Source organism: Haliotis rufescens, unplaced genomic scaffold (assembly GCF_023055435.1).
Source record: "Haliotis rufescens isolate VD_foot unplaced genomic scaffold, xgHalRufe1.0.p SCAF_6, whole genome shotgun sequence".
Lineage (NCBI taxonomy): Eukaryota > Metazoa > Mollusca > Gastropoda > Lepetellida > Haliotidae > Haliotis > Haliotis rufescens.
This window is the reverse complement of record NW_025964334.1, coordinates 52,438,263-52,456,944: the sequence shown is the minus strand read 5'-3', so window position 1 is coordinate 52,456,944 and position 18,682 is coordinate 52,438,263. Positions and strand designations below refer to the sequence as shown.

At 41.4% G+C, this 18,682-nt stretch overlaps 1 protein-coding gene across 2 annotated transcripts in view; it reads left to right on the top strand.

Moving 5' to 3' along the window:
* Positions 1-18,316, top strand: part of LOC124138168 — a 79,271-nt gene extending 60,955 nt beyond the window's left edge. For both annotated transcript variants that reach the window (XM_046504699.2, XM_046504698.2), the window contains exons 4-7: positions 3,244-3,294; positions 9,311-9,538; positions 11,923-12,414; positions 13,183-18,316. In XM_046504699.2, the coding sequence (XP_046360655.1) occupies positions 3,244-3,294; positions 9,311-9,538; positions 11,923-12,414; positions 13,183-14,054 (1,643 nt within the window). In that variant the 3' untranslated portion in view covers positions 14,055-18,316. The remainder of the gene's footprint in view (positions 1-3,243; positions 3,295-9,310; positions 9,539-11,922; positions 12,415-13,182) is intronic.
* The last annotated feature ends 366 nt before the right edge of the window (positions 18,317-18,682 follow it).

The window sequence follows — 18,682 nt, the reverse complement described above, 5'->3', positions numbered from 1 at the left end:
ACACACACACACACACACACACACACACCATTGTTGTGCGAAGAATGACATTGAATGAGTTAAGGAGCATTGCTCGTATTTATAATGTCATAAATACCACTACATGGCGGATGTATTGTAGCGATAAATTAGAGGATACTAGTTTTGAGTACAACCCTCAAAATGTATTAACATTTAACATTCCTTGGTGATGAATTTTCAACACGTTTTAGGGACTGTTGGTTGTACAAGCATTGTTTTGTACAATACATCAACGTCGTGCATGAAATCGTGCAGGTCCAGTTCATAAAGAAAAGGTCAAGGTCGCCGTAATTCGTTAATGGCTTTGCACGCAACACACGCTTCCCACCACTTCTTTTATTTTGGTGGCCTAGTGGTAGAATGTGTTTTTCCATTCTTATTGTCCCCACCATGATATTGGTTGTTTACTTAAGTGCGCGTGAAGAGGTAAACCATCGTCTCACACACACAAAAAATGTCCTGTTGTCATACCAAGCTCCTCACAGCGATAGCCCGTTCGCGGAGCTCTCTTTACCGAGAGTGTAACGAAGGTGTCACGCGCTGGGAAGGAGCTTGTTATCATACACGACAGGGGGGATAACTCTAGGCGCATGTCTGTCATGACGACGGGTATTTGTAGAAGTGATTCAAAACTGCATTTTTTGTAGCTGCAAAACAGAAATAATGAGTCGCGTATTAAGAAAATGGCCGACCTACCCAGGTGTTTTGGCTATAGTTTAAAGTTATATGTACGACTGACCTAATCCGAGCGTACATTTCCATGCAAATCGTGGGTTCGAAATCCGATTAGCCCCGATTATGTTTCAAGGTTTGTCACCACCTTACCCGTGCTCGTGGGTTTCACCAAAGCGATAAACGTCTTATCCTAAACCGTAAGAGTAATAATTATACACAGATATTCGCTTTTTAAGTTAAGCTTCTTTCTATTTTGGAAGTGGTAATAGATACTGAAGGACGTTTAGATTACTCTAACAAAAACAACAAACAAATAATTGGTCAATTTCGCCCGACTGTAATCCGCAGCTCTCAAAAACCTTTTTGGCAAATTTCCATTTAATTTGCCATCGTATATTTATATAAGTTGAACTACATCCTTATAACATAGTTTGTCGACTCTACGCAGCAGCAATCGATTATTGTAGTCATTAGTTTATAAAACGCAAGTCCTTTCAAAAGTGTTTTTTTTACCAATGCCAAAGTGGAAAGTGTTCACTGGAGTGTAATGACACTTAAGAAATTTCTTTAACGTCTCGCTTGTCAATTTAAAAAAGTGTCAATCATGTTGATACTAATTAACAATCCAATGAGGTTAGTATTCACTGGGGAGTCTGACTGTGACAGGAGTTTAAAAAAAATCAGCTTCTACAATACAATTAGTTTGAAAAATCCTTTTTGTTCTTTTTGAAGTTTGGTTACGTCTACCCTTCATGCCTGTGATAGACGACAGTCATAGCCCTCCCCGGTTCTTTGTATGTCTAATTCGGTTATCAATGTAAATATTTTCAAATAATTATGATTGATGATATCCAGAAATGGCATGTTAGCTCTGTATTTAGATTAGATCACAAGTGCTGCTCCGTCATATTTGAAAAGCTGAGATAATTTCCTTGCTCAAAATACCTCGGTTAACAAAATGTATCTGAATCATCAAAGTTAAAATAAGAAAATACTGAGCAATTTATATAACTGACGTGACTGTTTTTGCATTCCAGGCGGTTTTACATGTCACTTGAAAGCCTTTTTTGGGTATTTTTGGAGATTTTGAAGCTTGGCTAGATTTCACCATCGATTGATCTGACCTGGCTGTTTTTCGTGTTTATTGCGTTACGTGGAAATGCGATTTGCGTTTTATTGGGGACTTCAAGTCAATAAAGTCTTTTTCCCCGTACGAAACATCTCAGACTAATAAAAACCGCAAGACCTTGGATATTTTCAAAATAGATTTGATCGTTAAATATATGAGGAAATTAACGTCACATTGTCGCTGGCTTGGTTTTCCTGGGCTTGACCATTAAATGCTGTCAGTTACCCGACAGCGCTGAAACGCCAATGAATATTCATGAAATGATTTTAATTTAGAGGATAATTTACACCAACCATTTTTTTCAAAAGAGGCTGTTTCCAAAACAGTCTCTGGCATTTCAATGAAAGCATCAGCGAACGATTTATCGCATGTTTAATGTTGCTCTTTTCCACTTGTAAGTTAATGGTGTTTATCTAGATTTGCGAAACGAATGGAATACTAAATCCGATAGATAACATGAATTTGGTTTGAATTTGAATGTAAATGAAATCTAATGTATTTAAATAATGTATCGTAATGATGATATGAGGTGAGGTGAAATGGGGTTTAACGTCGCGTCCAAGATTATTGCACTTATATAGCGACGTGCATGCACGTGTATGTGTGTGTGGCTGCTTGTACTAGTCCGGACTGATGCCGATTTATAGTGCTAGCACACTGAGATACCATGCCGCAGTTTAACATGAATACCCCACTCAGACACAGTATACTGACTCCGAGCCGACCAGTCCTTGCCAGACAGGGTAACAACAAGTACCATCTTTTAACGTCTTTTTGTATGACGCGGCTCTCCGGGCGGCGCTCTTTCATTAGACCACTCGTAATGATGATGATGATGATGGTGATGGTGATGACGAGGACGACGACGACGATGATGATGATGATAATATTTTTGGGATATTTTTATTAAATTGTTTGTTAGGTGTCTTCACTACCAAAAATAATACCCAAAAATATTTAAAATCCCCATCTTTTTTTATTCAGTATATAATAATTCTGATTTCGAGCAGCTGATTCAGAGGCACACGCGAATTTGCTGTTCAGATCAAAACTCATCAATCGCAACAAGTGGCAGTGATATGTTTCATCGGCGCAGAAAGCTGTTCAGACAAACCACGCACATACTGAATCAACAACAATGAATACGTAAACATTGCACCCGAAATAGACCACAAATTCAATCTAGATTCAACCCTTTGAGAGATTGCTTACTTCACGTTGACAGAAAACCTGAATTATTGAGGTAGCAAATTTGGAATCCAGGCAATTATCCGACGGTTCATCACAAGCGTCAATATGACGACTAACCAGATCGCAATGATTAAATTAGAATTTTTGATATAATTATGTCTTCGTTTCAGACGTGCCACTTGGCATGGAAGCATCGACCAGTCTAACGTTTGACCTTGACCTTTCAGTGTGGCTTACAGTAGCGGTGATTGGCTGGTGTGAAGCGGTGGGGATTCCAAGTGAGTATAGCTGTGTGATATTAGTCTGGTGTCCTCATCACCACAGCAAGAAAAGTGCAGAGCATTTCCAATCAAGGAGGCAGTGTGTTGGATGTGTGCCCATTCGTATCCACTCGGGTCATTCCGGGTCATTCCGGGAGAAGCGGGGCGGTCGGGTAGCCTAGATGTTAAAGCGTTCGCTCGTCACGCCGAAGACCCGGGTTCGATTCCTGACATGGGTACAATGTGTGAAGCCCATTTCTGGTGTCCCCCGCCGTGATATTGCTGGAATATTGCTAAAAGCGGCGTAAAACCATACTCACTCATTCCAGGAGAAGCTAAAATGCAGCTCATGCCCTGGACAGTTCTCAAATCTGTGTTTGATTATCATTGTACATATTAATTGATAATCATAAGTGATTTATTATTTGATTATGATGTATACGTCATTAGCTCTAAATCCAGTTGGGGGCACGGGTGGCCCAGTTGTCTAAGGCGCCGCGATTCGCTGAGCAGAGTTGTGTCCTTTGGGCACGCAAGAAACCTATGATTATGGGTTCAAATCCCGGTTCACCCCGATTTGTTTCTAGGTTTGTCAGAACCATACCCGTGTTCGTGGGTTTCACCGAAGTGGTAAACGTCTGAGACCTGCATCACTTCGGGCTTTCCTCCCACATTAAGCTGACACGCCGCAATATAACTGGAATACTGTTAAAAGCGGCGTTAAACCGTTGGCCCTGCCTATCTTCGAGAAATGTTTCTCCAATACAAATCTACGAGAAATTTCCGATCAAATGACCAACTTCTCCTGTCTGTACCAAAATACAGACTATAGACCTTCGGTGCTCGGTCCTATGGAACTCCCTTCCCGTCAGCCTCAATAGGGGAGCTGGCATCACTGTGTCTAAGTCTGGACTCAAAACATACCTTTTGCGTCCAAGATATGCTTGGACGGGTTCTGGGCCTCCCCTGGGGCAAGTCCCATCTCCACGGGGTCTGTTCGCATACCGGATGGGGGCTGACTGGGCTGAGGGGTTGTAAGTTGAATATCTTCTTGGCTTTCCGTAGCCAAGTTTTCAACCAGTTTCGAGGGGGAATATATCCACCCTATCTAGGCCCACCACGGAGAGGCGTACATCATCATCATCATCATCATCATTATTATAATTTATTTTTTATTATTATTATTATTATTATTATTATTATTATTATTATTATATTACTACTACTACTACTATTATCATTATTATTATTATTATCATTATTGTTAGAGGCAGTGACCAGCTTAGCTCAGGGAGACGTATGTAGGGTTCATGAATATCCCGACCAGTGAGATCCAAGGCAGAGTCCATAGGTTAGGCTAACAAAAGTAACAAACACCAGGGGAACCCTATTTTAATACATATAACCATCAAATTTAATAACCAAGAATTCGCACATATACAGACCTAGGTAAATATTAAACGGCAACGCCAGAGAATAACCAGTCTCAATTATCAGATTCCATGGACGTAACAGCCAAAATAGTTGTAATAATTATAGGACTGGATCACTGTAAGTCAGTGATGAAATCAGTTGTTCGCTTAAAAAAGTCAGTATGTACATGTCCTACCCAATCGGAGGCACCAAACCCTGGTTTACACAATCATGATGGGGACTCAATGATGCCAAAATAATAGAGATTTGAAGATTCGAACTCCGCTTTTTTTCTAGTTTGGTTTGGGTTTCATAAAATACGTATACAGTCGAACCTCGTTGTGGTGAACTCGTAGACTTTAAAAACATTTCGAGTTATCCGGGGTCCGGGGTCATCAGTGGAATTATATGTTAAATTTGGTTACTTGGGACATCCCATTGAGTTCGAGACAACCGGAATTCGACACATTCATTTCAACAGATCCGTTTATAAATGATGATAAGTATGGAAGGAATTCTCATGGTCCGGTGTTGAATTCGAGACAACCGGGAATTCGACACATCCAAGATCGACACAACGAGGCTCGACTGTGTTTCACAATAGCGCAGGCCTCGTGATATTGTCCAAAAGTGATACATATCCATGTTCTCTGTTGCACGAGTGCCACCGTTAGGGCAGAATACGTTCACATATTCATCTGGTACCACTACGATTTGATAGTGATAAATTAAACACATGCTTACGATAGACAGTAAACTACGTTTATAACGTACACGCTTATAACGAACTGACGGATATAACGTACTGTTTTGTGTTTTTTTGTCCGGGGAATTTGCTGTACGTATCTTGTAGATATGCTTACAATGAACTACGGTTATAACGAACTATAATTAGTGGTCCCTTCGTTATAACCGTTGTTTACTGTAGTCGGAATCGCACAATCGGTTTTCCTTTTAGCAGAGCTCTTTATGAACACAGAGGCTGCAGTTATTATTATTTTGTTGAGCATATAGTATTGAGATTTGATGACAATTTGCCCCTGAACTTAAAGCTCAGTTCACAAAAGCAATACGAACAATGGGATGTTGCGAAACTTACTCACTTTCCATTACTAAACGTGTCAGTAAATTTAAATGTCAAACGCATTGACATATGTATAAATAGCACGGGTATCTCGTCAGTATTGTTTGAGAAAATATGCTGTAATGAGTGGCGTGACTGAGACAGTTATTATAACAACGAGGTCTTTTCGCGGTTGCCCTGAAGAGCAAAGATCGATAGATTGTAATTATGGTTTAGTGAGCCGTTAGACTCCGGGGTACACTGGGCAATGACACATTCATACCTGGAGTGCTGAACATTTGCAAACAAACCATTATGGTATTGAGTCAATCGTTCATCTGGCCCGCAACTCGGTTAGACGATGACGCTGTACAGCTGTGCAATGTGTTACAAGGTACACATAACACGCTAGCCTTTCCGCTCCTCAAACTGTCCGCGTTCGTTTGGATATTTACCAGCACAGTGAATATTATAAATGCCTTATGTACAAGTTCTTGTACAGTGTTACAATATGAAGCAAATAAGGACAACGCTACGATTCAGCAACCCATGCTTGCCGTAAAAGGCGACTATGCTTGTCGTTTGAGGCGACTAAAGGGATCGGGTGGTCAGGCTCCCTGACTTAGTCGATGCATGGCTTCATATCCCCATTGCGTGGATCGATGCTCATGATGTCAATCACTGGAATGTCTGGTCCAGAATCAATTATTTACAGATCGCCGTCATATAACTGGAAGATTGCTGAGTGTAGCGTTAAACAACAAACAAGCAAACAAACAAACAAACAAAGGATAACGCGTCAGGGTAGGTTCCCAGTACGAAACGTTTGTCGGTGGAACCAGCTCAAGCGGTAATTGGTTGGTCAGGGCGTTATTCGTACCCCATGGCGTGGATCGAGAGCCTGGTCCAGACCCTACTATTTACAAGGAGCTGTGATAGTGTATATATCTGTATCACAAACTTTCTCTACACACATTAATTTAGTAATAGTACAATTCTGCATAAATGTTAAAATGTAAGGATCTCAAAGCTACGTCGAACCTACCCCACCCCACCCCACCCCACCCCACCCCACTCCACCTCACCCCAACCCACCCACACCCACACATACACACCCAACCAACAACACACATAAACACACACTTCATGTAAATTCGGGCTCTTTACCTTTAGGGACACGCCAGAAACCTATGATTGTGGGTTCGAATCCCGTTTCGACCCGATTATGTTTCTAGGTTTGTCAGCACCATACCCGTGCTCGTGGGTTTCACCGAAGTGGTAAACGTCTGAGACCTGCATCACTTCGGGCTTTCCTCCCACATTAAGCTGACACGCGGCGATATAACTGGAATACTGTTAAAAGCGGCGTTAAACCCAACTCACTCACTCACTCTTTACCATTAGCCAAAAACAAACCCGAACAAAGAGTATCATATGCATTCCTGTGAAAGAACAAAATGGAAACACTGTGAATCCAGTACCTTTCCAAGTAAACGTGTCCGGATTAACAAATTATTGATTCACGAATCAAAGTTTAAACTTAATGACTCTTAGATAACACACAGACGGACCAAAAATGGCCTTCTAAAGGCGATCATTCGAGCTTCACTGTATTAGGCTACTGAATTCGTGCCGTGTGTTACGTTGCAAGTACCAATCTCGTTACGCTGTCTACACAGCGACCAACTGATCATCGACATTGAACGATCACCTAATTCGACTGTGTTCTTCTGTTCCTCAATTGGATTACGTCCTCCACTGCTCTGCAACCCTGTCCGTGATTTTTCAGTTTCATGCCGTGCAAGCGAAACAACTGGAAACGGCGCATTCATCACCCTTCCGCGATTGCTAAATGTTGTTAAATGACTTCCAGGGCCGTCTCTTGTTTAGTAACGCTTGCTGGGTGAATTAATGTGATATATTCCACGTCGGTTTTAAACCTCGGCGGTATCAATGGCATCCAGTTCCACCTTTATTGGAGTTTGTCAGTCACCATGGTAACCCCGAGACTTGGAATGGAATTCAGGGCCGCCAATTATGACATTATGATAAACAGATAATCAAACAATGATTATTAAAATTGCAGGGCATGTTATATTATAGTGACACACCTTCAAATGTCTAACATTATTTGCCGACCTCCAACCATCTTCGTAGCGATAATGTTAATTGTTTTGTTCCCAACCTCAACAATTGACCCACTAGATTGTACTTAACCATGATAATACATTTGGTTCGAAACAAATATTTTGTATGGGATACGGGTTGCCCAATTATTTAATATATAAAACGTAAATGCCAGAAAATAACCAGTCTGAATTATCCGCCGATTCCTTTGTGCGTAAAAGGCAAAATAGCGGTAAAAATGATATGAATGGATCACTCAAATAAGGCGATGACACCAAAGTTTTCGCGAAAAGGGTAAGACAACGCAGTTCGCCAAGACTATAAGCCTTGACTTTTCAGTATCAGTGATAATCATCCTCGATCAGTATTTTCAGTTTTCCTCCTCACCCTCCTGTGTTTCGTCAGGTTTGTTCACTCACTCACTCACTCACTCACTCACTCACTCACTCACCGACCCACCCACTCACTCACTCACTCACTCACTAACTAGGTAAACATAGAATTACGGGGATAGATTTGTCCACTGGTACTTCCTACCTACAACCAACTCGGACAGATATGAATAGTCAAACAATGAAGCATTATGAAAACATTTGTTTGATCAAGGTTACAACATTCAAAGGGTCAATACAGCCCTCGAAACGTTTTATGGTGGCCATGTGGAGGGCATTTCAAAATTCCATTAGTGATACAAATGTCCGATTTAATTCCCTATTTAAACTTGTACCACATGTTCCCGTGTTTTATGTGAACAATTGACGGGTTTAACGCCGCTTTTAACAGTATTCCAGTTATATCGCGGCGTGTCAGCTTAATGTGGGAGGAAAGCCCGAAGTGATGCAGGTCTCAGACGTTTACCACTTCGGTGAAACCCACGAGCACGGGTACTGTGCTGACAAACCTAGAAACATAATCGGGGCGAACCAGGATTCGAACCCACAATCATAGGTTTCTGGCGCGTCCGAAGGGACGCAACTCTGCACAGCGAATCGCGGCGCCTTAGACGACTGGGCCACCCATGCCCCCTATGCATATTGTGAGCGGTGGGTGGGTGCTACTGGTAGCTAGGGCAGGGCAGGACATACTCACCCTTTTTTGTGACACATGGTGTCATTCAGTGATCCATATATGATCATATAATTTTTACTGCTATTTGCCTTTTACGCCCAAAAGAATCGGTTTATCGTTGGTCTCTGTCGTTGACGTTTTTGTTGGATTTTGTACGGAGAAAAGATTTTTTTCAGCAAACTCTAAAAAAAATGATATTTCTTTTCATTATAACTATCGGCCTAAATACAAAAAAGTATGTGTCTTGCAACAATGTATTTTTTCAACATTTAGATCTAGAAGTTACATTATTTTTTCTAGCGTTTTTTCGGAAAAAACAGATCATATAACTGTGTGATCAATCTGAACTCGTGTGTTTTTCAGGTCTTCCGGATACCTACGGACGAGAGTTTTTTCTACCCTACATCGATTATTCCCCTTGGCTCCTGACAATCAATATTGTGCCTACATTTCATGAATTTTCAAATTTCACAATTACAATAACTGACCATCAAACTAGAAAAGCAGCAGAGTGGGAAATGGTGAAATATGGAAGAGTTAGCCTCAATTATACAGACATCATCAACAACTACGACATGACGGAATATTCAGGTACGTAGTCTGAACATACTGTTGGTTGGTTGGTTGGTTTGTTGTTTTAATTATGTGTTTGACATTTCTAAACCCTAAGAGAAAAAGCGGGGGATCCGGTCGTCTATGTCGCAGCAATTTAAGGAAGGGAAATTTGTGTCGTCGCTGTAGACGAGGGTAGGAGTCGTTGTGGTTGAAAGAGTTGACACGTATGTCTTTGGTGCTGACAATGTCTACATTAATGGTCGGTTGGTGTGTCGTTTTACGCTGCACTCAGCAATATTCCAGCTATATGACGGCCTTAACATACTGAACATACTGAGTGAGTGTGGTTTTACGCCGCTTTTAGCAACATGCCAGCAATATCACGGCGGGGACACCAGAAATGGGCTTCACACATTGAACATAATGAATACACGTCATCTGATATATATCATAAAACGTGCTGCCAATGCTTACTATGCGAGACGACGTATATGGGGATTCGATGGCTGATTGTGTATCGACAACGCAGATAAAGTGGGGATCGGATGGTCAAGCCCTGTGACTTGACTGATAGCGTGTCGTTGTTGCTAGCGCTATCAGTATCAGGGTCTGATAGTCGTGATATAGCGGGGTGCGGCATAGAACAACACTCACTTAATCAATGTAAAATGTATATGTAAACAGATAATCGTTAATATAATAGGAACTTGGTGAAATTCTATGAACTAAAAGGTAATATGAACTCCGTTAGACAGCGTATTTAGAAAGAGCGCCTGCCCGGAAAGAGGAAGGTCGGAGGTTCGATCCCCGGCCGCGTTATACCAAAAGACGTTAAAAGATTGTTCTTGTTTGTTCCCTGGCTGGCGCTGGGCATTAAGGGGTTCAGACAAGGACTGGTCGTCTTGGAGTCAGTTTTGCTGTCTGAATGGGGTATCCATGTAACATTGCGGCATGGTATCTTAGTGGGTTGGCAGAGTGAGTGAGTGAGTATGGTCTTACGCCGCTTTTAGCAATATTCCAGCAATATCACGGCGGGGGACACCAGAAATGGGCTTCACACATTTTACCCATGTCAGGAATCGAACCCGGGTCTTCGGCGTGACGAGCGAACGCTTTAACCACTATGCTACCAGACCGCCCCGGGCTGGCGGAATAAAACCGGCGTAAGTCAGGACTAGTACACGAAGCAACACACAAGAACACATATTGCTCATATCTCCACACCAGAGGGGACCGCCTCCGTGGTCTAGTGGTAGAGCGTCCGCCCGGAGAGCGGAAGGTCCGGGGTTCGATCCCCGGCCGTGTCATACCAAAAGACGTTAAAAGATGGTACTTGTTGTTTCCCTGTCTGGCGCTCGGCATTAAGGAGCTAAAACAAGGACTGGTCGGCTCGGAGTCAGTATACTGTGTCTGAGTGGGGTATTCATGTTAAACTGCGGCATGGTATCTCAGTGAGCTAGCACTATAAATCGGCATCAGTCCGGACTAGTACAAGCAGCCACACAAACACACACACGTACATACACGTCGCTATATAAGTGCAATAATCTTGGACGCGACGTTAAACCCAATTTCACCTCACCTCACATGAGACTGGCATGCTCAAAGCGCTATTATTACCCCGATCACTGGATCAGCGTGCACTCAACAAGCATTCTCAGCTCCCTGGGGAGTATACAAGTCAAACTGCCTGTTAGGCGCTGGAAGGTTAACAGCCACATTGCCATCTCATCCTTCCGGGTACCCATTCACTGGGGATGTAGATATGTATGAATGAAAGTGTCATCACATTATATGCCGGGCAAAAGAAACTATTATTAATTAACTATAGAAATGGTTATTAAATGGTGATACGGTTATCGACCCGTAAAGATCTGGGGTAGAATTGGTCTTCAACAACCCATGTTTGCTGTAAAAGGTGACTGTGCTTGTCGTAAGAGGCGACTAACAGGATCGGGTGATCAGGCTCGCTGACTTGGTTGTTGCATGTCATCGTATCCCAATTGCGTACATCGATGCTCATGATGTCTGGATGAAAAATTGGATTGTCTTGTCATGGGTGCCGTTGTACAAAGCGACCTTAGCGCTAAGGTGATCGTAACTCCCATACCTTAACATAGACTTGCGACAGTCGTATCGCTAAGGTTGTTTTGTACAACAGTACCCAGACTCGATTATTTACGGAGCGCTGTTATATGGCTGGAACATTCCTGAGTGTGGCGTTAAACAATAAACAAACAAACAAATGATACGGTTATTGTAGTTGGGTTTTGGCCCTTAAGTTTGCTATGTTTCTGCGGCTGGTTTCAGCATAGTATAGTTTCGATAACGCGTGTAATTATTTATCAAATCCAATTTTCAAATGTATACTGTCACGAATTGAGATATTAATATACACATGAGTATTCATTTCTTTCCAGGTACACACATTAACTCTCCAGAAGATATTTCTATTTACATCAAAATGAAGAGAGGGGACATGATGACACTGTTTCCATTGGACTCACTAGACCACGAGTATTTCATCCCACAGCGATCGTCTCCCTTGGACTATTCCCTTGTGTTCGTATTTGCAGTCTCAAAAAACACCACCGTCACAACAAACTGCAATTTGACAGATGCGATGGCCAATGTGTCACATGACCAATATGGCGACCAGACGTCTTATCCAATCAACGCCTTCGAGACATTGAAATTAGAAACCTCCAATGGCAACACGATACGTGTTAGAGCGGATAAGCCAGTGGGAGTGATACTTTTGACAGTAGACGTGCTATACGACACCGAGAACTCCTCTTTTGAGGATTCAAACTTAGTGTATTTTGAATTTGTCCCTCCACGCTGCACGTGGGGAAAGCTGTTTTATGCCGTGTCGTTTTTTGAGCATGGCTCGTTAACTTTCACAATATCTGGTAAGCATAGTTTTTTTGTTTTTTTTCTTTTTTTTGTTGTTGTTGGGTTTTTTTTAGTACTGTACATTTTTTTTATAAACACTGATATTATGCAATAAGGGGCGGATGGGTATCCTACTGGTTAAAGCGTTCCCTCGTCACGCCGAAAACCCGGGTTCGATTCCCGACATGGGTACAATGTGTGAAGCCCATTTCTGGTGTTCCCCGCCGTGATATTGCTGGAATATTGCTATAAACGGCGTAAAACCATACTCACTCACTCACTTATGCAATAAAGTTAAACGGCTACGAGAATCCAAGCAAGCCAATCAAGAATAAGAACAACCATATTTTATTGATTTCAATTGTCGTTATATGCTCTTATTGGATTCGACTCCCGGTTCGTCCTGCTTATGTTTCTAGGTTTGTTAGCACAATACCCGTGGTCGTGGGTTTCGCCAAAGTGGTAAACATTTGAGACCTGCATCACTTTGGGATTTCTAACCACATTGAGCTGACATGCCGTGATATAACTGGAATACTGTTAAAAGCGGCGTTAAACCCAACTTGCTCACTCGCACACTTGTGTGACCACAATGACAACGGTTATAGAATCAATGTCTGTGTTCACTACAAATTTCAAAATGCCTTTAAAAGGATTGTTAAGAAACCTTTACGACCGCTGAGGTGTTAATGTAAGAAAGAAGTAGCAAAGTTGAATGTTATATATTTAACGTTGAACATAAGTCGAAGACAACTCTCAAAAGAAATTCCATTTTGTTTTTTCAGCTGAATTGGAGACCAACATCACCCTAAAAACACACGACTCCATCGTGAACGCCATTGTCGGAGCCAACACGACGGAACATTATCTGTGTGCAAACGTGTCATATGTAACATTGGCCGCTTCAAGCCCAGTGCAAGCATATGTGACCCAGACAAATGAAAAAAGTCATCTTGGCTGCAGAAGTTCCTATTTCCTCCCTCCGATTGAGCAGTATTTACGGTGCCTCCGAACCTGTACGGAACTATTGTGCCCTTCCTTCCTCCCCCTCAGCCTCGCTGACTTTCAACCTTCCATCTCTCATTGTGTCATTTTCTCGGATGCAAATTCATCTACAAACTGCACAGTGGCAACGTATACCAAAATTGGTGTTCATAAATCCACAGTAAAGACAATAAAGGTAGATAACTCTTACATGGTCTTCCTCCAAGATGGCGCCGCCGGAAGTGTGATCCCTATGGGGTCAAGGCTGTCCCGGATACACGGGGCTTGTGTGCAGACAATTGTCGCCAACGGTGGGGGCGGTGACGGAGTTGATAACGACTGTGACGGCTTCATTGATGAAGAGACGTTGGATATGGAAGATGACGACGGGGATTCCAGGGTTGATGAGGACACAGGGATGGTGTGCAATGAAACTGAAACGTCAAGGTCATTGCGGTCGAAGGAGGTTGACAAATCGGTGACGAATGTTTTCTTCAGTGGAGTTGATTACGTGGACGAGGAAGACTCCCAGAAGCCTTTGATAGCTGTAATTGTTTCCCTATGTGTCTCAATATTCGCGGTTTTTGCTGTTATCTCTATATTCATGCTTCTTGAACTTTTATCCAGGCGAAATCAGCTTCGAAACACAAAAATCAGACCATTTGTTTCATGAAAGTGAGAGGCCAACTTATAAAAATACGCTTGTTGCCAATTGATTCCTTACAATAGAATAACAGTCAACTCAAAACGCTTTGGTTCGTTCTGCTTATGAATAGACACAACAATGGCTGATACCAAGAGGCAGAATGCATGTTATTGACGATCAAACATTACAGCTTGATACCAAACTGTGTCGTCTTATAATACTTGGGAAGTTTCTATCCCCCGACACAACATCACATAATATATTCACAATGAACAGGATGTGTATAGTGATATGTTTGATATATATGTTGCTGCGCAAACAACATATAATGCAGTGTGACATGCAGGTGCAAGTTCTACAGCATGATGATGAGGAGGAGGAGGAGGAGGAGTGTTGACACAGCAGCAATACTTTGATATAATTGCTCGAAAGACTACTTAGTGTTCAAAGACATGCATAATAAGTTCGTTTCTCTGTAGCTCCAGGGGGGCGGTCGGGTAGCCTGGTGGTTAAAGCGTTCGCTCGTCACGCCGAAGACCCGGGTTCGATTCCCGACATGGGTACAATGTGTGAAGCCCATTTCTGGTGTCCCCCGCCGTGATATTGCTGGAATATTGCTAAAAGCGGCGTAAAACCATACTCACTCACTGTAGCACCGTAATACCTAATCCTATGTAATCGCAATAAGACAAGTATCCATCGTTTGTCAGCATCATACCTTTGCTCGCCAGTTTCGCCGAAATAGTAAATATATAAAACCTGCATAACCTACGCTATTCTTCTATTAAGTAATTTGGCATGACGTCGTTGTGGAGCTGAAGTATTGTTCGACGCGAATTAACCCCAATTCACTCACTCACTCACATACTTGAATACTGTCGTTTACCCATGGTCGACAGACAGCCCAATGGATAGATAAGATTGGATGGTATTCGTGCACTGTTCAAGCAGGATAATATTGCTGTCAAGTTATATCAACCAACGTTTCTTACGAAGAATCGAAGCTGTTTTTCCAAGCTACGACATCGCATTCCCTACTTTCAATATGTGCATGGTGGCACAGCCAAATGTTCCAAAGAGTCGAATGACCACAATTTCCCTGAATACATCTGGATTGCATTATATTGCTTTATATTTCTTCGTTCTTCTGGATTGTAATGTTTTTTGTCGGTATTATTATTTAACCTGTATTTGGAAAGTGTTTTATTTCGTTAGAATAATCATCATATATTTTCCACGTCTGGATAGGTTGGAAACTGAAACTGACTTGGCTGCTGCTGAAAGCAAACATACAAGTAACCATGAGACTATACAACAAGCGGTTGCGTCAGGTCGATAGGATTAAATATAGCTGAGCAATACAGTGCATATGATAGTGAGAGAGATATTCTTAACGCCGCGTTTAACATTATTTCAGTTACATCGTTATTTGTCAGCTTAATGTGGCGAAAATGGATAAATCTGTATATGTAAACCCTTTTCGTGACGCAAATGACCCAAACTCACACCAGGATTTGACCAATCAAAATCAACCGTTCCCATCTCAGGTTACAAAGCGCGCCTCTGATCTTGTCGTAGATAGAACCAGCATCTCATGGAAACAGAAGCAACAACAGGGAAGTAAAGAGGAGGTTGATGCATGTTTAATTTAGCCGCCCACTCATAATTCCAGCGAAACGATTTATTCATACGGTCCTGGTTAAATATTCAAAGGCTCATATATACGTGGAGATCACCACATGCATGAATATTAAATGACATTGTCCTGAAATATACTTTATACAAGCTCATCAATTGCACATGAAAGTAGGTGGGGAGGTTGTACGTTGAAAGGTAGAGAAACTATAAACGTGGAAACTCTCAATTTAATGCCTATTCTCGAAAATACGATGAATGGTTCAAATATATTTGCAGATGTTCAACATAGCAACATGGCGACATGACACAACCATAGCAACAGTTCATAGGGAAGTCAATCCTCATCTGTCGCTCATTTTCGTACTAGGAGCTGAGATGTCCGGAAGACTTATTTTCACATAAGAAAGATTGCCTTAAGTTGAACTCTAAAGATGCTTTTATATACATGACACAGCCAGCATCACTCTTTGGAATATATGGAAGGTGTTATTTTGATACAGGATGAGGAACAGATTCTATATTTTCCGTTATGCTTATTATTTTAAATGATTTCACTTTGACTTTGTTCAATGTTGTTCAGAAAATATACAGTTAGCATTGTGGGGTTTATACTACACAAAAAAAGTTAAAGAACAGCCAATCGTTTTCAAATGACTATAGTTAATTTGTCATGACAGATTAACTATAGTCATGTGAGAAAATCGGGTGTTCCTAAAAAAAATTTGGGTACTATATATAACTTGATTGACATCTTAAATATACTGTTAGTTTGCGCATAGGGTTGAGAGGAAGTTATGTTTGGGCAACTCCGATGCTATACGAGTCTGTCGAAGTCGTCCTAAGGTCTCTCTGACCTGACATTAGCGGTGGTTGCAGAACAGTCAAGTTTCTTTGGCATAGGAAATGACCCTCAAGGCCAACTTCCCTCGTCTCTCGAGGTATTATTTTATATCAATTCCAGTTTTACTCATAATCATCATCATCATCATAATCATGATGATGATGACGATGATGATGATTCCATAACTTAAGTTATAATTCGTCATCAATCACAGTCAAGACAGTGCACTACTGAATAAATAATCGCCCTGCACCACCTACGCATATCAGAAAACAATGGTCATCCATTGTTTTTAAGCAATGTATCTACTGTTGCATGGTCTTGAAATCCAGCCTTTCCACCACGTCAGGCAAATATCAATATGCCCAATTCTTTAAATAGATGTATCTTAACCAATATTGTTTGATCTTCATACAAATTGCCAAAAGCATCCTGAACGTCAACATCGTCTCCAGGATACGGAATGGATGGCCCGTGGTTGTGTAAGCATGAGCCTGTTCTGGTAACACGATGCAATCTCCCCACTGGATTTGTAATGGCCTTGTTATGATTTGCTTGGTGATTCCAGGTTTAATAGCAACCAATTTCCTGAAGAGCCGAGGATTGTATGTCCCCTAGGGGCTGGCTGCGAGGGTGATATTTAATGCAGGATAAATGGCTCTTTGAATAGTGTGCATGACACATTGAAAACATACAGGAAGGGCAGTTAATGCTATTGATCTGATAACACTATTGTTATACAACAAAGTATGAAACTAATCAGCGTGTCTGTACCATGGTTGAACAGATTGTGTATGAGGAGATGAAAAGCTAAATGGGCGACTTCAGATGCCTTGATGTTCAGCGTGGTAATTTGAGTATTGAGTGTAGGTACTATTTTACACAGTTTCAAATCTGAGGTTATAGTCGATACTGTTATGTCGATTACATAGGTAAACATAAAAATAACAGATATATCGATGTAAGTGAAATAACATGCATGGCATCGGCTATGTATATGTTACAAATGAGTGTGATCAACGCTGAGTAATCAAACGTCGACGGGCATTCGGCAACGTCATTCAACGTCACTCTGTTATACTTGTTGACGACATGATTCTTCCAAACGAGTGGGGTAGCCTAGTGGTTAAAGCATCAGCTCGTCACGATGAAGACCTGGGTTCGATTCCCAGGTACAATGTAGGAAACCAATTTCTAGTGTTCCCCGCTTTGACATTTTTGGAATATTGGTAGAAGCGGCTTAAAACCATACTCACTCCAAACGTGAGGTAACAGAAATACTCTTCTCTGCAAACTTTCACAGTTTTATTTTGTAACGAAGCTAATCAGATTGAATCTGCCTCTTTTTGTTTATGTATTTGCATTTTTGTGTTTATTTTCTACCTAATCACCCCTTTTAATCCGCTAAAAAAATATACTTTATTTCCTCAGTTAAGATACCTTGATTTTCCAGGAACATTTGTTTTGGTAACGTACATAAGAACCAGCTGTTCTATAAATTTCTGATGTACAGATAATCGAGCATGCCAAAAATTGAAAGTCTGAAATTTGATAAATGAAATGATGTAATAAATGTGTGTATCTTCCAAGAATGACTATAGAATCTATAGTAAATTCGGACATTCCATGTGCCAAACTGACAGTAGATTGTAGTTTAGATGACGTGTACAGGTAGGCAATGAACAACACCGTGCGTGTGTACATTACAATCAAAACTATAGTGACAATAATCTCCCATGTGCGGTTAGCGTGTATATTGACATTACATTTTGAATGTGTACAGGTCTGTCAATAAATATTTCAACCCCAAGCCTGACGAGTTGTTCTTGTTGGTGCCAGCATCGAAAGACCTCCAGCGAGGTCAAGGCGTTATTAAGTGGAAGGCAAGGCCATCATCGGTTATTTCGCTTTGACATAATAACATTATGGATATTTAAGTAACGGGCGTGGCCTTATATAGGGTTCATGGATTTCCTGATGTGGCGGCATTTTGTTGGAGAGAAACACTGATTACGGGCGGTATTGTGCATAATGCTAATTTCCAATCGAAAGTAACGCCACAGTAAGAATTAAATATTACCAGACATGAGGTCGGCATAACTCCATACTGGAGTACAATGACGTCGGATGTCACCAGAGCGACTGCTGGAGAGAATGAAAGCACACACCAATGATT